General features: G+C 41.1%; 1 protein-coding gene across 1 annotated transcript in view; it reads right to left on the bottom strand.

Annotated features, from left to right (window-relative positions):
* The window catches only part of FNDC1 (fibronectin type III domain containing 1), a 101,700-nt gene that overhangs the window by 13,891 nt on the left and 66,578 nt on the right, over positions 1 to 21,231 (bottom strand). The window contains 5 exon segments of the mRNA XM_041744613.1: positions 447 to 555; positions 3,767 to 3,997; positions 6,076 to 6,219; positions 8,230 to 8,298; positions 20,631 to 21,056. Coding sequence (XP_041600547.1) covers positions 447 to 555; positions 3,767 to 3,997; positions 6,076 to 6,219; positions 8,230 to 8,298; positions 20,631 to 21,056 — 979 coding nt within the window.

The raw sequence follows: 21,231 nt of genomic DNA, 5'->3' as shown, positions 1-21,231 counted from the left end.
AAATGGTCTTAACTTCCACATCATAGAGTCTGAGTACCAGTTAACTCATATGTTTAGCAATCGCTGCCCCATTAATGTCACATATGATACACATAATTTCACAATGAAAGCTATGCTGCCTAATGCCACCATCTGCACATGGATCGGTTCTCTTTCAACACACAGAACAACCTTTCTTTCCCCAATGGTAGGGAGCATTTAGTCTCTGTAAAATCAGTAACAGGATATAAACACAATAGATTAACAACTATAATGATAAAGTATTTTCTTCTAAGAGAGATATAGTGACATATGGTACATATTCATTGACATTCCATGAGAAGTAAACAGACTACAAAAGAAGTCATCAAACCTTTTCATCGACCTTTTCATTTTCAACCTGAGGATACCTGTGACCACACACCTGGATCCTTCTCTGTCTCTTTCTAGTGACTGACACATCATACCTTGTGTTTGGCTTCAGGTTCTCAATGGGCAAATGAGTTACTGAGGAAGCTTGGGTGGACCACTTGTTCCTAATGAAGTCTTCATAGGATGCACTGTAAACCAGGTAACCTGCAAGTGGAGACAAAGAAGAGCCTGCTGAGCATCAAGGAACCACATCACCCAGGAGGCACACGTGATGGAGGAGGATGGGGAGGAGGCAATGGCACAGAAGCATTCTCTTCTGAGAGAACAGTTCAAGAACAGGAGCAAGTGCATGTTGCGTCTGGATGGGGTATAAAGTTGGTACCTTCTGGTGAATTCAGATGTGAATAACAAAATTGCACACACTTCTTGACAACTGCTGGTTCCCTACTTCTCTTCCTTCTCTTTATCTCCTACATTTCCTGGCCTTCTTCATTTCCTCAGAACTAATCACCTTGACTGACCTTGACAGCACAGAGGAAAGGGCAGCAGAATAAAAAGTGGTGACTTCCACACAGGTATTTAAGAATTTCCTGGCAGAGATATACACAATTGTCCTTCACATGAAACAAAGGGATTGTTGATGGTGAGTGCTGTGTGTGTGTTTGTGTGTGTGTGTGTGTGCACATGTGTACAACTGAAAGACCCCCAGACTCTCGGTGGCCTCCTCACCCATCTGGTGAAGGCTCTCCTTTGGTTGCTAGTTGTTGAATATCTGTGCCTGTCCCTGACCTCAATGTCTGGTGACAGCAGTCAGGCAGCTCCTTCTGCCCTCTTTGCTATGTATGGACCCCAGCGGGCCCCTGACACCTGCCCAGCCTTCAAGGAGGCCTCAGAAGGGCCGAATGAAATTATGTCGCAGCTCAGCACCTCCTCTACATTAGTCTCCCATGTTATACACAAAGGAAGAAAACATTTGTGAGGCATTTACTTTGTGCCAAATATTATTCTAAACACATTCAACCAAGTTTTATTTTGATTAGTTCTCTGGCTCCTAATATGTAAGCATTGATATCCCCACTTTGACACAAGAGACAACTGAGTCTTAGAGATGTTAAATATTTTAGTTTACATCCATGAATTCATTTAACAGATATTTACCATGTGCTTACTATTTGTCAAGCACTATACTCAATGCTGGAGTAAATTGATAAAATGGCAACTCATTTTATCAGAAACTGAAGGAGCAGCAGGGCAGACAGACAAGCAGAATTATACAGCTGTGATGAGAACCACAAAAGAGTAATCCATGTGCCTGGAGGGGTGTTCTGAAGGGGTTCTGAAAATAGGGCCAAACGCTGAAGGATGGAAGCACTTAAGGAGCACAGTAGGAGGTAGGGAGGACTCCAGGTAGAGGGAATACCAGGAAGGAGGATAACGAGGGAGGAACCAGTAGGAAATGGCCTCAGGGAGATATGGTGGGGGAACAAGCATGAGATGAAGCTAAGGAAACGCAGAATAAAGAAAATGTTCAGTCCCCTTGGGTCATACAGGTTTTTGCTTTTCATTCTAAAAGAAAGGGGAAGACATTACAGGGTGGCACAACCACATTGTCCTGGATGCCTCCCTCTGGTGCTGAGTGAAACAGATCAGCTATGGAGTATGGATTGGGTGGTCTAGCCACCCAGCCACTTTTAGGATATCCAAGTGACAAGTGGCAACAGCCCAGGTTAACCTGGCAGTTAATGGAGAGAAACGGATGGGTTCATGAGAAACTTGGAAGGTAAAATTGATAGGATTCAGTGATGAATTGAATATGGTGGGGAAAATTAAAGAAGATCTAAAGACAATCCCATGCTTACAGAAATGGGGTGGGGAGTGGAGTCATTCTCTGAGACAGGAAACCCAGATCAGCAGGTTTGGGAATAAGAAGGATCATGAGTTTGATTTTGGATATGCTGAGTCTGAGATGCTCTGGAGACATCCTGGTGATGACACCAAGTGCCGATCCCATTTTAGTATTTGAAGCTCAGAGGAAAAGCAGGCCTAGCCTTGAGCTATAAATCAATGACTCATCTCCAGGATGAATTAAAACCATGTTCCTTGGGTGAGATCCTGGACAGAGAGAGGATGGAGCAAAAAAAGAAAGAGGAGTTGAGACCAAGCCTTGAGAAGTTCCAACATTTAATGCTGGGGCAAAGCAGACAAGCCTGGGAGAGAGACTCAGAGGTTGAGAGAATCAGGTCACAGGTCAAGGAGGAGGAGGAGGTCAACAGCATCGAATGCATCTAAGATGCAAGCTACTTTACTGTGCAACCTGTGACTGCTGATTACTTTCGCAAGAGCAATTTTGGTGACATAAAGAGAATGGATCGTAGTCACGCAGCTAGCCAATGGTACACCGGAACTAGAAGCAGGTGTCCTGCGCCCTAAAGCCCTTTCCACACTGTTCCCCAGAGGAATTCATTCTTCTCTTTCTGAAACAAATACTGTGTGAGAACTTGTGAAGAGCTACGGCTCTCTGCACAGGATTTCCTCCTCTGATGATGACAGTGATGTCAAGCCATGTGTGCTTATAGTGGTGTGGTACGTGACAACAGCTGGTGCTCATTTCATTTACTGATAAAGAATTCCCATTATTTCCTCCTTTAGCCTTTTGGGGTATGTTGCTTTTCCTGCACATTGCAGGGCTGTCATGTGCTGAAATGTTCTATGGTAATCAATTTAGCAGCAGCTGGCATGGCTTTAAATTGGGAATGCCCAAGTCCCTGTAAATACCTCATCCACATTATCTATGCTAGGGGCATGAGTACCTGTGATTAGGGCCCTGAGGTTTAGTTTCAGATTAGGTGTAGGATATATGATACCAAATTTTCCAGGGAGCTTTGGACAGCTTGGGATTCATATTAATAAGAACACGTGGTTCCAAAACATACCCTCTATAGGGTAATACAGGAATCCCATCTGAATTAAGTCCAGAGACAGTCTTGGTCCCAGGGTTGACTCTTATATGAGGCTGGTGCACATTATGAGGTCTTTCATCACCTGTGCTACAGGATCTGACCTTACAAGTGGCTATGTGGACTCCCTGACCATGTGTGGGATTATAGAACGTTAGAGATATAATAATATTTTGTAAGGAAGAAACCAAAGTCCGGAGAGATGAAGTAGCTAGTTCAAGGTCATACAAACCAATCTGGGACTGAGATTCAGAACTTCTGACTTCCACCCAGTACTCTTTATAATACTTCAACAAGGCTTCCCTTGTGGCCTATATTTCATCCTTTTAGAAGGAGGCATTTGCATTCATCCAGCCAGCCAGCCAGCCATCTACTTATCCATCATCTATTCATTCCTTATATTCTTTATTTTCCACCTATAGATCAATGGGAACTCTGAGCATCTGCCTTGGACAGACCTGTTACCACATCTCCTGGGGTGGCTTTGTCCCAGTCCACAATGACAAAGGAGTGGCAGCCTTCCACAGCAACCACAGTGATGTTGCGAGGGGGATGCTGAGGAGCAAGGTCACTCTTCCTCATGTCATTTGGAATGATTTCATCCAGGCTATCCACTTGAAAGTGATCCAGAGCATCAGTCAGAGAACATGGGGCTGATGGGTCTTTACTTAGGTATGTCACATAAGGAGCTGGAAAAGAAGAGAGATACCCAACTGTATTGTTGGAAGTTTTCTCCAGAGGCAGAATCATAATGTCTGGTCCATGGAGCAGATCCACCCTTCAGTCTTTCCATGCTAGACAGAGGCTCCAAGTGCCATCAGCCCTGATGCTAAACTCAGAAACACATCCTTAGCTCTCCTTATTTGATCCGCATGTTTACATCTTCCAATATAGTAGTTTCTAAAGATCCTGTCACCTCATCAGCATCAATGACTATGTGTTCAAAGTAACTCTGAAAGACCCCCAAACTATAATTCAATGTAGTATAAGTCTGCAGCATTCTGCCCTTTGTATGCCCAGACATTTGGGAAGGTATGCATTGGGTCCAACTAAGACTTACCTAGAGCTCTCTTGGCACCATTCACTCCCTAGACTGTCTTGGAACCAAAAAAAAAAAAAATAAAAAAAAATAACAAACCTTGATCAGGATATATAGCTTCTAGCCTTCCATCCTGGGTGGCCTTCCCTAGAGCTTCAGGGATACCCATAACCATCTGGAATATTTGCACAAGGCCAGGTCTGATCAGCCTTTATAACATTACTGCTAAATACAATAAAGTTATTCATATTTATGGACAGGTTCAAGGTTTTCTACACACATTATCTCAGTGGATACAATTTCTACACTCTTTATCCCTGGAAATAAAGCAGGACATGGACTGATATCCCATGTTTCAGCTGAGCCTACTGATGCTGAGAGGGCCCACGAAGTTAGGGTCAAAAAGGAGACTACATCCAGCCCACATCTCCTTATTATATACCCTCTTACATATAAGAAATGTCAAGGAATGGGAGCTGGGGCTTCATACACGCAAGACTCTCAAGTGCTTTTAAGTAACAATTTCTAGTACTTTCTAAATGTTCCATTGCATCTTTTGGTACAGATTCTCATTCTTGGTGGCCACTGGGGCTACAAGCAATTTTTAGATCCTCTATTTTCCAATAATTTGTATGCAATCAGGTCTTGAGAGCCTGTCAATGGATCTAATCAGGAGGTTCTGGGGTTTAGATGAAACCACTAAAATCTTCTGTGACATAGGACCAGCCAGACAAAAGTAAGCCTTCTGGTCTTCGGTAGAGTTCTGTGGAACAGCAAGTGATAGCATTGAAAGCATTTTCATTTCTGTACTGGAGCCACAGAGAGGAAGACCAGAACATCCAGTGAATTCAGCCAGGCTGCTTAATGCCATGGGCCAGCATTAGTGCTTGCCTCAGGAATGCTACCTCACATTAATATTCTTGTTCTTCAAGCACATGAAATGTAGACACTCAATACTACATCTTGGCTGGCAAGAGCTGTTCTCTGCTTATGGCAGAACATTTGTTTTGGAAACAGAAAAGTGTGATATTGGTTTAAGCTGTTGCCTGTCTCCACTTGGTAATATTTTTTTCCACTTAGTAATGTATTAATCTAACTGTCTCGTTAGCGAAGTTCATTAAGGGCATGGGAAAAGAAGACTCCCGAAGGGAGTGAAGCACAGTTTAGTGAAATAGAGTTTCCTCTCGAAACTGTTTAATAACTGAGAAAGAAGAGTAAACTTCTAGATCCCAAGTCCCCGAGGCTAATGAAAATTACAGAAACAGAAGAAAACCAGCTTTGGCTCTGTGGCACCGTAAGAAGTAACCAGTAGCTCAATTCAGTAAGCTGCTCATCTTTTAGGAAGAACTTAACAATGTATAGGCAAGGCCCAGTGGACACTCCGGCTTGGAAAAGTTACTGGAACAAAAATAGTCATGTGTTCTGGTCCTGAGGATGTTTATGAGTGTTCCTTCCCCTTGGTCTATTCGAGGCAGCCTCTCAAAGCTCAACTCTGTTGGATACCAAACATTTTCCTGCATAATCCTCTCCCCTGACTCCTGCAGAAAGCAAGCTTATGTGCCTTCAAGCAGGACTGACTCACTGAGTCACCCCAAATGGAAACTTCACTCTGGGAAAGCTTTTGCTCCAAATGAGCTGCCTCAGCCAGGCCAAGAAATTAGTTATGCTCTTCCTCAAAGAAAAAAAGTTAAAAACCCATGTTTCTCTGATTAAGGAAGTTCTATTTACCAACAAATCGTTTCTTTCCAGCCAGATCGAACTCTTCTCCAGGAAAGGAGCTGATGGAGCCTTCCACCGGGATGACCTCAGGCACCGCAGCCGTGGTGGAGGGTCTGGTGGTGGTCGGTGGCCTGGAGGTCTCAAACTCATAATCTGAAATGATATGAAGGCTTTGCATTTGGGCCCTTCCAGAAAAGGAGCACCATGAACAGCCAAGAGATACCATCTCAAGGGGCACCTGGGTGGCGCAATCTGTTAAGCGTCTGCCTTCTGCTCAGGTCATGATCCCAGGGTCCTGGGATTGAGCTCCACATTGGGCTCTCTGTTCAGTGGAGAGCCTGCTTCTCCCTCTCCCTCCTGCTCATGCTCTCTCTCACTCTCTCTCTTAAATAAATAAAATATTAAAAAAAAAAAGAGATACCATCTCAACATTCAACTCAAAACTAAAGCGCACACACATACACCCCAAAATAAATGCTGTGCCTGAACATAATTTGTTCCTAATGAAACAATATTCTTCCCACTTCAGTCCCCTCAGAAAAGCAGCTGTAGATAAAAGAAAGGAAGAGGAAAAGGAAACACGTATGAGCAGAAAAATGAGGTTTTACAATTAGAGTGGGAACCTTAGCATTCAAACGGTGTAGCATGCTCCTGTTCCTGGCCCCTGGCCATTCTCCGCCTACATAATTTTCTCTTTCAGCGCCATAAAAGATTCACATCAGAAAATAAACTTGATTTTTAAAAAATTTACCTTCTGCCTATGGGCCTCTTTGCTGGGGAGGTGGTGAGATGAATTCTATTTTAAAAACTAATCCTTTAATGTTTAAAAAAGAAAACTCTGCTCCCTTTCAACTGCTCAAGATTAATAAGAAAGTAAGAAACAAGCACAGTATTTTCAAAGGTGCTAAGAAACTTTTTTTCTTCTGACATCTGTTGTTTTTAAGTTAGTTTTTTTCTTAAACTGTGAGATGAGGGGCACCTGGGTGGCTCAGTGGTTGAGCATCTGTCTTTGGCTCAGATCTTGATCCTGGAGTCCTGGGATTGAGTCCCGCATCAGGCTCCCTGCAGGGAGCCTGCTTCTCCCTCCACCTAAGTCTCTGCTTCTCTCTGTGTGTCTTTCATGAATGAATAAATAAAATATTTAAAAAACAAAACAAAACTGTGAGATGAAACCACTAACTCAAACTTCACTATGACTGCATCAAAGGTGACATTATTCTCACATTGGTGGTTTGATGGCACTGGAGCCACATATATCAGCAGACAAGGAAGAACCAAAGTGAGAATATCCGAGTGTCAAAGGCCAGCCTTACAGTGAGGACAAGATGCCCAAGCAAAAACTGCAGACACAACTTATAAAACACACAGAACCGCCACAGGGTCATGAATAGAAAATCTGCACTGGTTACATTTACTGAATGGCTGCTCCAGATTCTACCCAAGGCAATTTGCATTCTTAATCTTATAAGCTTACCCCTACTTGAAAAAAATTCTGTGATAAAAAAAAAAAATCAACATTTCCATAGCATTACTTTTTTTTTTTTTTTGAGAGAGAGAGAGAGAAAATGACAGAGCATGGGCATGCTCACAAGCCAGGGGAGGGGGGGAGAGGAAGAGGCAAAGGGAAAGAGAATTTCAAGCAGGCTCCACACACAGCACAGAGCCCAGCAGAGGGCTCCATCTCATGACCCTGAGATCATGACCTGAACCCAAATCAAGAGTCAAATGCATAATCAACTAAGGCACCCCAGCACCCTCAGAGCAGTGCATTTTTAAAAAGAAAAAATCTAATTAGAAAAGGAGAGAAAAGAGAACAACGAAAGGAGCCAAGAGAGAAAGCAGAGTGATGGGTTAAACCAGTGACAGTAGAAGTTCACAAATGGCGGTGGAAGTGGAGGTCCAGACAAGCAACCTGGGAATTCCAGGGTAGGGAGAGAATGAGGGCTGCAGTATGGGGGCCACATTCACATATGAAGCCCACTGTTTTTCTTTGGATCAAATATGAACGGGGGCGCTAACTTGGAAGCTGGGTTATAGCTACCTTCCCTGAGCATTGCCATGCAGCCCAAGTTCTGAAGGAAACTCCAAAAATTGAGATCATCCACCTAGTAATCAAAATGAGAGAAACTGTCCAAATCCAAACTGTGTAAAATCAGTTCATACCTTCGTCATAGATAACGTATGCCTCTTCTGTGGGCATTGCAGTGTCAGTCTCCAATCCAGAGAAATCATCTAGTGAACAAAGAGGGGTGAAAGGCTTCTTCTCAGTGGCTGGTAATTGTGCCTGGGGCACAGTGTTCAACCCCTACCATCCTTCCACAGGGGTCAGCTGCCAGGTCAGGGCCACCCAGCTTTCTCAGAAGGAAGACTTCCTCTCCTGTACTCTCAGAGAAGGTGCTCAGAACACCCCCTGGGCATCAGAGGAAAGCCACCTCTCTCAGCAGCCCACTCCCCAGTATAAAGTGCCTTCTGACCTCCCCTCCACACACCGTGTCCATCTACCCACCTGCCCAGGCAGCTCTCAGGAGGCTGGCTCAGCAGGTCACAGGCCTGAGAATAGGCATTCTCAGAAAGCAGGAGAGTGGGAACTGCTGCCCAGGGTGGGGATAAAAATCCTTCAACCTGTGAGCCCCCTCGTTCATCACCCCCTTCATCCTCTCTATGCACTCAATCTTGCCACAATCACATGTTCTGGAAGCAAGATGATTTTCTGCCTCTCCTACATTCTACCTTCGGGCAAATCACACCAATGTGAGTTCCCTACGATTCACTGCTTGCCTTCTAACCCCCCACCCTTTATGGTAGGAAGCCCACAGCCCAGGGCCTGTGAGATGCCCAGACACCTGCTTCACCATTGAGATGGTGACCCTCGGTGTGTTCTGATGGGGCCAAACGATGTCAGCAGGACAGAGATTGTAAATTACCATCCACCCTTCAGGGCTCAGGCCTGTCATTTCAAGAACTATTAAGACATAATCTTTCCTTAGGTCATTCCAATGTCAATATTCTTGGATCCAAGAGGAATTACTTCTGGGTTGTTTCAAATCAGACAGTTTTCAAGTTCACACCACCCAGTTTGGGGCTATCTTGCCTTTGTTTCCTTGGATGCTATTTTCTTTTCCTTGTCAATTTAACTTTTAAGAACATAATCTTGTTTTTCCTCATTCTTGGTTCACATTTGTTTCTTTTCATTATTATTTTTAGCCAAATCAAAAAGGAATAATTGAATAAATGAATACTTTTTACATCTCAGAGTGAAAAAGAAAAGGGAAAATGATAACATTTCCTTGCTGGATTCTCTCTGTTGAGTGTAATTCCTGAGGTGCTGGAATACTGAAGTATGCGCAGCAGGCCACAGAAATGATGCCTTTTACCTGCAAACTGGGATCGCCTCTTCAGAGAGTGTCGGTTAGGTCTTCTGGCAAAAGTAAACATCCTACTGAGTGATTTAGTGCTCTTTTTTTCCCTTAAGCTCAAAGTCAGGCATAATTTTCCTAAAATAGCACCATCTTAACTCCAAGTAAAAGTAACTTCCAGATGTAAGAAAGTGTATTTTTTTAAAAATTGGCCATAAGAATTTGTCCCACCTGATTGCCATTTTGAAGCATTTGGAACTACATAAAACTAGATGCTTTCTATATCAACTCAGCGTCAATGTCAAAAGCTTCCACTTCTTCACATAAAAGAGCCACAGATGGCAGCCACCAACATGGTAGTATGGTTCATTCTCTTGAGTAGTGTATCCAAATGGTCATGAAAAAGAATGAGTGTAAGATGTCACCAAATAATTAGGGCTTAGCTCGAGATATTTAACAAAACTATTTAAAAAATTCTGAGTAGAAGTTTAGAGAAAAGGTAAAAGCCATTTGAAAACCAAGGATGTCTGTAAACTGTACAGTTGGTTGAGTTCCACTGAATTTTCAATTATTCTCCTTGTATTTTCTGTCTTGAGAGTGAGCTGTAGATGGGTGAAATGGTTTTCCATAATGACTGATATTTTTCTGACACATGTCCCAAGATCATGTTACCAATTATTGAAGATGTTCAGCTGGCTCAAGCATGCATGATAATCCACTGTAGAAATGGAACCTGAAAAAAAAATCACTGACTTTTACTTCTCAATTAGAAAAATGGAGAATGCCTATAGCTTCAGATATTGCTTAGATACCTGAAGATAAGTAATTAGGTATCATGAAGAATGTGAGATGAAGTAGAAAACACTGTCTCTACTGCAAGAAGTTTATTATCTAATGGGGAAGTCAGATCAAGCAAAAAGGAGGTGTGTGTGTGTATGTATGAAGAGAGGGAAGTGTAAAATCAACAACTGAAAACAAGCATATAATTTACATCTGTGCTTCCAGGAATATACATAAATATATGGCATCCATAACAAATGAGGAAGTACATAAATACTGCTTGAATTCCTGGAATGACTGAATGACACCAGGTTATTCCTAGAATGTTATTTTAAAGTAGTGTTTTAAAGGAAAAGGGGTGCATGATTTAACCGGAGGAGTCAAGACTTTGATATTTGAAAAGATTATTTTAAAATTGGAGGGCTAGAAACAAAAATTTTGGACTTTGCCAGGGGAATGTAATAACAAATGGGTGACTAGGTGGGGGGTGTGGAGTAGGGGGTCTTAAACGGCAGGTATTCATTCAGTGATCACTAATGCAGGTGCTAGATCATAAGCACTACCACAATGAACATTTCAGGCTACTAGCCTGCAAAGTGCCATGGCTAAAATGTTGCTCACTAAATGCTGGCTATGTATGCATGGAGCTCCAGCACTAATGGACTGCACTAATACAACAAAAGAGAAAGTGCATAAGGAAAACACAAACTTGAAAGCACAGTTAAGAGGCATGGAGACAGGATACAGGTAGTTCTGCAGTTCATGTGTGAGGGGGAGTCTTGGGACTGTCCCTCAGCTGACATCAGAGCCTCTTAATCTCTTTGCTTTCAGTATCATTACAGGAATTACAAAATAAATATCAAGGCCACTACGAGGTGTTTGACCAAGAAATGACAAACTCCACTGTATTTCATAGATAATGCCCAGCATTTTCCAGAGTAATTGTGACTGCTTTTCATATTATAAGCCATCTTTAGAAGCTAATTCCCACTGAAGATGCCTGCTCCTTTGCTTCTATCCAACATTGGCCCTGATAAGTTTCATCCCAATGATGAATGAAGCAGGGACTCTGTGTGGTAGCCCCAGGCAAGTGGAGGCTGGTGGAAGGAAGCCCAAGAAAGAATAACAATTTGAGTATTGGGCCAAAAGGGCCAGCCTATAGATGGAGAGAATAATGCAAATGTAAGAAGTATGATGAAGGGGAGCAGATGATGGCAGAGTAGGAGACCCCTAAGCTCCCCTTGTCCCATGAATACAACTAGATAACTATCAAATCATTCTAAATAACCCAGAAATCAACCTGAAGACTGACAGAAGAAAAACTTCACAACTAAAGGGAGAGAAGAGGCCACACTGAAGAAGGTAAGAAGTGTATAGATTCAGCTTGGAAGAGAAACAGATCATGGCTACTGTGGTGGGGAGGGAGCCACCATCACAGAGAAGGGCAAGAGACATACTAGCATGCATGGGAAAAATGAACCCCCATAGCAAGCAACTGGCTTAGAAACTGAGAGGGGCCAAATTTCGTGACTTCTAGCAACCATGGAGCTTAAAGCCTAGAGTTTTAAAGGTCAGTGGGTTTGGCTCTGGGAGAGCCCAGAGGACATTGAAGCTGCCCTTGAAGAAAAGAATGAGCAAACAGCCATGGATATACAGCATGGAAATAATGATCTGGAGAACACCTGGAGCACATAACGAGGAGGTTATTTACTCATCTTGGAGTGAGTCCCAGAGAGTCAGCACTCACAGAGAGACCACTCCAGGAACAAAGGAACTGCCAGGCATCATTTCCCTCCCCTGCCTATCCACATAAGCACAAGGCCACCTACAGGAAGCAGCTCACAGACACTAGCTACCAAACTTGCTTACACCAAGCCCCACCCCCCAAACTCTGGAAGAACTGCCCTTCTGAGTCACAGATGCCTCATTCCCAGCATGACAGGCCCCCTCCACTAGAAGACCAGCCAAACTGCTGCCAGCACCTCATCTTCTGACCCAGGAGTTTTGCAGCGCCTCAGTTCTGGCAGTGGTGGTGACAGGTCTCATTTCACAAGCAGACCAGAACATACCTGGTCGAAACTTGCCAAATTCAGGCTAGGGACCAAACACTACCTACAACAGATAAAGAGAGCTTATGTAGATGGCTGGCCTGAAGGACAAAGTGGCCAGGACACAATAGCAGTAGAGCAGCCCATATTGGAGATATTCTTAGAAGTACCAGGCCCTGATGAATAGGGGATACTGCTCTGCAGGGCACTACAGGACCTCTTCTTCATAAAGCCATTATCTTCGAGAGCAGGAGACATAGCTGACTTTCCTAATACACAGAAATAGGCAGAGAGACTTAGACAAAATGAGAAGACAGAGGAATGTGTCCCAAATGAAAGAATAGAACAAGGCCACAGCCAGAGATCTAAACAAAACAGATATAAGTAACATGCCTGATGGAGTATTTAAGGCAGTGATCATAAGGATACTCATCAGACTTGAGAAAAGAGTGGAAGACATCAGTGATACCATTAACAGGGAGATAAGAAATAACATAGCAGAGATAAAAGGCTCAATAAATGAAATGAGAAACATGCTTGATGGAAGGAGTGGCAGGCTGGAGGAAGCATTGGGATGAGTTTATAACCTAGAAGACAGAATAATGGAAAGTAATCAAGCTGAACAAAAGAATTATGCAAAGTGAGAATAAACAGGGAACTCAGTGGCTCCATCAAATGTAATAACATTTGTATTACAGGGGTCCCAGAAGAAAAGAGGTAAAAGGGGGCAGAGAATTTATTTGAAGAAATAATAGCTAAAAACTTCCCTAATTTGAGGAAGGAAACAGAAATCCAGATCCAAAAGGCACAGAGACCCTTCCTCTGCCAAAAAACCAACAAAAGCAGATCTACACTTAAACATATTGTAATTAAAGTGGCAAAATTTAGTGATAAAGAAAAACTATTAAAAGCAGCAAGGGAAAAGAAGACAGTTACATGGAAAGGAAATCTGATAAGGCTATCAGCAGATTTTTCAGCAGAAACTTTCCAAGCCAGAAGAGAGTGGCATGATATACTCAAAGTGTTGAGTGGGAAAAACCTGCAGCCAAGAATACTGTATCCAGTGAGGCTATCATTCAGAATAGAAGAGATAAAGAGTTTCCTAGACAAACAAAAACGAAAAGAGTTCATAACCACTAAACCAGCACTGCAAGAAATATTAAAGGGACCTCTTTGAGTGGAAAGGAATGACAGTATGAAGGTAGGAAACACAAAAGCAGTAAAAAGGAATATTTCTGTAAAAAATAAGCCAGGGAACTCACAAAATAAAATATGTAAAATATGATGCCATATATGTAAAACATGGAGGGGAGAGGAGTACCGAATGGGTTCAAACTTAAATGACCAGCAACTTAACATAGACTGCTACATGCAGATGATGTTATATATAAACCTAATGGTAACCACAAATCAAAAACCCCTAATAAATATGCAAAGAATAAAGAGAAAGAAATCCAAATATATTACTAAAGAAACCCAGTAAACATCGAAGAAAGACAAGAAAGGATCAGACGAAATCTTCAGAAACAATCACAAAACAAGTAATAAAATGGCAATAAACATATAGCTATCAATAATTACTTTGAATGGAAAGGGACCAAATGCTTCAATCAAAAGACAAATGATGACAGAATGGATAAAAACAAGATCCATCTAAATGCTGCCTACAAGAGGCTTATTTTAGACCTAAAGACACCCGCAGATTGAAAGTGAAGGGATGGAGAAACATTTATCATGCAAATGGATATCAAAAGAAAGCCAGAATAGCAAAATTTAAATCAGATAATATAGACTTTAAAACAAAGACTATGATAAGAGACAAAGAAGGGTACTACAAATAATAAAAGGCACAATCCAATAAGAGGATACAATAATTGTAAATATTTATGCACTCAACATAGGAGCACCTAAATGCATAAAACAGTAACAAACACAAAGGAACTACTCAATAATAATAAAATAATAGTAAAGGACTTTTTTTTTTTTTAAGTAAAGGACTTTAACATCCCACTTACATCAATGGCCAGATCCTCTAAACAGAAAATCAATAAGGAAACAATGGCTTGGAATGACACTAGACCAGATGCGTTTAACAAATACATATTTAGAACATTCCATCTTAAGACAACAGAATACATATTATTTTCAAGTGCACATGGAATATTCTCCAAAACAGATCATATATAAGGCCATAAAATAAGCCTCAACAAATTAAAAAAAAATCGAAATCATACATTTTTTTCTGACCACAATATATGAAACTAGAAGTCCACTAGAAAGAGCACAAATACATGGAGGTTAAATAACATGCTACTAAACAATGAATGGACCAACCAGGACATAAAAGAAGAAATTTAGAAAGTACATAGAAACAAATGAAAATGAAGCATATATACCCACAAAAAGAAAACACAACAGTTCAAAATCTTTGGGATGCACCCAAAGCTGTTCAGAGAGGGAAGTTTATAGCAATACAGGCCTACCTTAAGAAGCATAAAAAAAAAGTTTCAAATAAACTTATACCTAAGTGAGCTAGAAAAAAGAAGAATAAACAAGACATAAAACTATTAGGATAATGGTAATAATAAAGATTAAACAGAAACAAAAATAATAAAACAGATCAATGAAACCAGGAACTGGTTCTTTCAAAAGATCAACAAAATCGATAAACTTTTACCCAGATGCATAAAAAAAAGGGAGAAAGAGGACTCAAATAAACAAAATCAGACACAAAAGAGGAGGAATAATAACCAATGGCACAAAAATACAAAGGATTATAAGGGAATATTATAAAAAACTTTATGCTAACAAATTGGACAACCTAGAAGAAATGAGTAAATTCCTGGAAACATATAACTTCCCAAAACTGAATCAGAAAGAAATAGAAAATTTGAACAATTACCAGCAAGGACATTAAATAAGTAATCAGAAAATTCCCACAAACAAAAGTCCAGAACCAGATGGCTTCACAGGCAAATTCTACCAAACATTTACAAAATAGTTAACACCTATTCTCTCAAACTATTCCAAAAAATGAAAGAGGAAGGAAAACTTCTAAATGCAATCTATGAGGCCAGCATTATTCTGATATCAAAACCAGATAAAGACAGCACACACACACACAAAAAAGAACTATAGGCCAATATCTCTGATGAACATAGATGCAAAAATCCTCAACAAGATATTAGTAAACTGAATCCAATGATACATTTTTAAAAAAATCACTCACCATGATCAAGTGGAATTTATGCCTGGGCTGCAAGGGTGGTTCAATATTTGTAAAGCCATCAACATGATATATCACATCAACAAAAGAAAGGATATGGGCAGCCCCGGTGGCTCAGCAGTTTAGCGCCGCCTTCAGCCCGGGGTGTGATCCTGGAGACCCGGGATCAAGTCCCACTTCAGGCTCCCTGTATGGAGCCTGTTTCTCCCTCTGCCTGTGTCTCTGCCTCTCTCTCTCTCTCTCTCTCTCTCTCTCTCTGTGTGTGTGTGTGTGTCTCATGAATAGATAAACTCTTTAAAAAAAAAACAAAAGAAAGTATAAAAACCATATGATCATTTCAACTGATGCAGAAAAAGCATTTGACAAAGTACAACTTCCATTCGTGATAAAACCCCTCAACAATGTAGGTTTAGAAGGAACATATCTCAATATAAGAAAGGCTATATATGAAAAACCCAGAGCTGTTATCATCCACAATGGGGAAAAATTGAGAGCTTTACTCCCAATGTCAGGAACCAGACAAGGATATCCACTTTCACCACTTTCATTTGACATAGGACTGGAAGTCCGAGCCACAGCAATCAGACAAGAAAAAGAAACAAAAGGCATCCAAAATGGTAATGAAGAAGTAAAACTTCCATTATTTTCAGAATACATGATAATCAATATAGAAAACTCAACAGATTCCACCAAAAAACTGCTAGAACTGATAAAATTCAGTAAAGTTACAGGATACAAAAATCAAGATACAGAAATTGTTGCATTTCTATATACCAGTGATGAAACAGGAGAAAGAGAAATTAAGAAATCAATCCTATTTATAATTGCAACAAAAATATAAAATATTGAAGAATAAATCTAACCAAGGAAATGAAAGATCTATACTCTGAAAATTGCAAAACACTGATGAAAGAAATTGAAGATGATACAAACAAATGGAAAGAACCTACATGCTCACGGACTGGAAGAACAAATATCATTAAAATGTCTATACTACCCAGAGCAAACTACACATTTAATGCGATCTCTAGGGATCCCTGGGTGGCGCAGCGGTTCGGCGCCTGCCTTTGGCCCAGGGCGCGATCCTGGAGACCCGGGATCGAGTCCCACATCGGGCTCCCGGTGCATGGGGCCTGCTTCTCCCTCTGCCTGTGTCTCTGCCTCTCTCTCTCTCTGTGACTATCATAAATAAATAATAAAAAAAAAAAATAAAAAAAAAAACATTTTTTAATGCGATCTCTATCAAAATACCAATAGCTTTTTTCACAGAACTAGAAAAAATAATTCTAAAATGTTTATGGAACTGGGACACTAGGGTGGCTCAGTGTCTGCATTCGGCTCAGGGCGTGATCTTGGGATCTGGGATCAAGTCCTGCATCAGGTTCCTTGCCGGAAGCCTGCTTCTCCCTCTGCCTGTGTCTCTGCCTTTCTGTGTCTCTCATGAATAAATAAATAAAATCTTTTAAAAAATAAAAATAAATAAAATAAAATGTGTATGGAACCACAAAATACCCTGAATAGCTAAAGCAATCTTGAAAAAGAAAAGCAAGGCTGGAGACAACAGTATTCTGGACTTCAGAGTTGTCTTAATCAAAACAGTATGGTACTGGCACAAAAATAGACACATAGATCAATAGAACAGAATAGGAAATCCAGAAATAAGCCCACAATCATATGGTCAATTAATCTTTGACAAAGCAGGAAAAACTATCCAATGGGAAAAAGACAGTCTCTTCAACAAATGGTGTTGAGAAAACTGGACAGCAACATGCAAAAGAATAAAACTAGACCACTTTCTTACACCACACACAAAAAGTAAACTCAAATGGATGAATGACCTAAATTTGAGATCTGAAAGCATAAATATCCTAGGAAAGAACATAGACAATAATTTCTCTGACATTGGTCATAGTAACTTTTTTTCTAGAAACGTCCCCTGAGGTAAGGGAAACCAAAGCAAACATAAACTACTGGGACTACATCAAAATAAAAAGCTTCTGCGCAGCAAAGGAAACAATCAACAAAACTAAAAGGCAACCTATGGAATGGGAGAAGATATTAGCAAATGACATATCTGATAAAGGGTTAGTACCTAAGATATATAAAGAACTTCTACAACTCAACACCAAAAGAAATCCAATCAAGAAATGGGCAGAAGACATGAACAGACATTTCTCCAAAGAAGACATCCAGATGGCTAGCAGACCCATGAAAAGATGCTCATCATCACTTATCATCAAGGAAACGCAAATCAAAACCACAATGAGATATCACCCCACACCTGTCAGAATGGCTAAAATAAAAAACACAAGAAACACAGGATGTGGCCAGGATGTGGACAAAAAAGAACCCTTGTATACTGTTGGTGGGAATGCAAGCTGGTTAAAAAATAGAAGGGCTCTACAATCCTGCAATTGCAATGCTGGGTATAATCCTGCAATTGCAATACTGGATATCTACCCAAAGAATACAAAACTAATTCAAAGGGATGCATGCACCATTATGTTTACAGCAGCATTATTTACAATAGCCTGGTACCCTGCTGGTGGGAATGTATAATGGTGCAGCCACTAAGGAAAACAGGTTAGCCGATCCTCCCAAAGTTAAACACGGAGTTACCATTGGACACAGCAACTCTCTTACCAAGTATATGCCCCCAGATAATTGAAAATGGTGTTTTAAAAAATTGTACACACTTCTCATAGCAGCATTATTATTACAGCCAAAAGGGGAAAACAACCCAAATGTCCATCAACCAATAAATGGATAAAATGTACTTTACCCACACAACAGAATATTAATCAGCAGTAAAAAGAATAATGTACAGATCTGTTTTACAACATGGATGAAACTTGAATACAAATCAAGCTGAGTGAAAGAAGCCAGACATCTTGTAGGATTCCATTTATATGAAACATCCAGAATAGACAAACCCATAGAGACAGAAAGTGGATTCGTGGTTTCCCAGGCATTAGGAGGAGGAGGGAATGAGGAGCGGCAGCTGATGGGTATGGGGCTTCTTTTAGGGTAATGAAATTGTTCAAGAATTTGATGGTGGTGATGGCTGCACAACTCCGTGAAAATATTAAAAACCACTAAACTGTACACTTCAGAAGGGCGAACTTTATGGTATGTGAACTAAATCTCAAAACTATAATTTAAAATTTTTTAAATAACTATGATTAGAATTAATACAAGAAAGAAAATAAATTTGTTAATGGAGCAGTGTAAATAAAAAAGGGAGATCAGCCATATGGAATATTTTTAAAATAATAATTATCGTACATCATAACATTATATAAAGATTATATGTTCCTCTCCGTGAATTTACTTTTTTCCCAAGACTTTGTATTGATTTGTACTCATTTTGAAAATGCTGCCTAGAGGCAAATTAATAATTAACATTTGGCTACTAATTGGGCCTGGGCTCAGGAAGTGGAAGGATGACATTAAGTGAAGTGAAAAACATAACCATATATCATGATTTCCCCCTCAAAAAAAAAAAGAAGAAACAAAAATACCGATAAAAACATGGACTTTCATGCCAAATAAAAGTCCAAAAATCCGAAGTAAATGAAAAGAAGATGACATAAGCCCTCCATAAATGTAGACCAAAGATAATGCAAAATATTCATAATGGTTATAATTCAATCCAAATCCAATATAGTTACTCTTCTGTTTGCAATTATTAAATAAATAATTGTTCCAATTAAACTTAGATTAAAAAAAAACACATCAATGTATGTAGAAGTAAAACGTCAAGGGAAGCACATAATATTTTCATACCAGATATCCAAGGTAAATTCCAATTCGTGCTCACTGGAGAAAATGATAGTGTGCGAATCTTCTTCACGATGGCCCTCCTATCAGCATGTTTCCTTGTCCTTTGGTGTCAATTTTTAGATGTGTCCAATGTTCCTGTTTATTTGGGGCTTTTCTGTGAGAAGACTGACTTCAAACAGAATTCCCATTTTGAATACAGCATTCAAGTTCAAGCTTATTACAGTCAACAGGGCTGCGTAAAGAATTCTGGGCGTGCAAAATAATTCCTGAAACGAAGCACCTTCACTCTGTATCAGCTTAAAAAGACATAAGTTTCACAGCCTACATTGTGATTCATTTCAACCTAAGGGAAAGAAGGTGAATTTGTCTCCTCCGAGCCTGACATAGATGCAAGATGACCTCTTCCAAAGCAGCCTGAACAGAGACTAAGCCTAAAAGATGATGACTTTGCAGCTCCACGATGACCCGGCCAAGGTGTCCTTGCTTCCATTCTTCAGGGGGTACTGGCCATTTTCAGCAGGAAGACCGGTCGGGGGCAGAGGACAGTCCTGACTGGGGGCCCCACAGCAGAGGAAATAGCACAGTCCTACCCTGCTGCCCCCAGAGGCCAGCTATGCAAGGATTAGCATTTTGCAAAGGGAGAACTGATGGAGAAAGTGTTCAGCTGGCAAATGCACTTAGAACATTCTACTTTTCTTGGAAACTCACAAGGAGCTTATTCAATGATCTGAACAGGGACACCTGGGTGGTTGGCTCAGTGGCTGACCATCTGCCTTTGGCTCAGGTCATGATCCCAGGGTCCCGGGATCAAGTCCCACTTTGGGCTCCCCGCAGGGAGCCTGCTTTTCCCTCTGCCTATGCCTCTGCCTCTCTCTGTGTCTCTCATGAATAAACAAATTTTAAAAAATGATCTGAACAATCCAACAATAAGAAATCATTAACCTTGTTTAAATCTAATCACAGAATCTTCTTTTAAAATAAAATGACATGTAGAAATCTACAAATGTCTAGTAATGCACAGTTGGGGAAACGCTAGTGTATACTTGTAATGTTTCACGTTTTAGCTAAATTTTTGACGTAGGTTATGATAAGGGTTGCCAGATAAAACACAGGATGACCACTTACATCTGAATTTTAAATGAACAGCAGATAATTTTTCATATTAAGTATGTCCCCTGTCATACTTTTATTTACTAAATCTGACCACCCTGGTTGTGACACAGGACCCCTGAACAAAGCTTGGCTGACTAGAAACGCCTCTAGTTGCCATCCTACTGTGCCCCCTCCTTACCCCTCCTGGAGCCTTTGGGACCTTACTCTGAAATGCTATATGCTAGTTTCTCAGGCCACCATGACAATGAAGGCGGTTACCTTCTTCAGGGTAGCACTCTGGGCGCCCACTGGAGCCTGTTATGAGGTTGCCATCTTCATCATGCCGTTCTAGGGTCCCAGGGGGACAAGTGGGAGTGGGGGTGGTGGGTTCAGGGGTGGTGGTGGTGGTGGTGGTGGTGGTGGTGGTGGTGGTTGTCTGTGTAGTGGTTCGAATGGTGGTTGTTGGGCGCGTAGTGGTGGTCGTGCGGCGGGTGGTAGCAGTCGTTGGCCTCGGGGTCGTCGTGGTAGGTCGTGTGGTTGTGATGGGGGCACGGGTGGTTGTTTTGACAACCTCCAAGCCCACTAGAGGCTTCCCTCCAAGACTCAGAATAGGCTTATCCTGGGCACTGGCCAGGGGTTTGCCGTGCCGCCCCTGCCCAAAGAGGGGCAGGCCATCAGGGCTCACCACAGGGGTCCCTCCCAGATCTGAAACAAAATCAGACAAAAGCTGTCTTTGGAAATCATCAAGAGAAAGTAAAAACCAACTGCAAAGCGTCTTCTCAAAGCTTATGGCTTCTTGGATTTGAATCAGTAAAAAGCAAAGGAAATACTAAAAGCATATTCAGCAAGGGTAGCAGTATCTGCTACGATCCAGAAATTT

Source organism: Vulpes lagopus, chromosome 2 (assembly GCF_018345385.1).
Source record: "Vulpes lagopus strain Blue_001 chromosome 2, ASM1834538v1, whole genome shotgun sequence".
NCBI classification, from domain to species: Eukaryota; Metazoa; Chordata; class Mammalia; order Carnivora; family Canidae; genus Vulpes; species Vulpes lagopus.
This window is presented reverse-complemented; position numbering and strand designations above follow the sequence as displayed.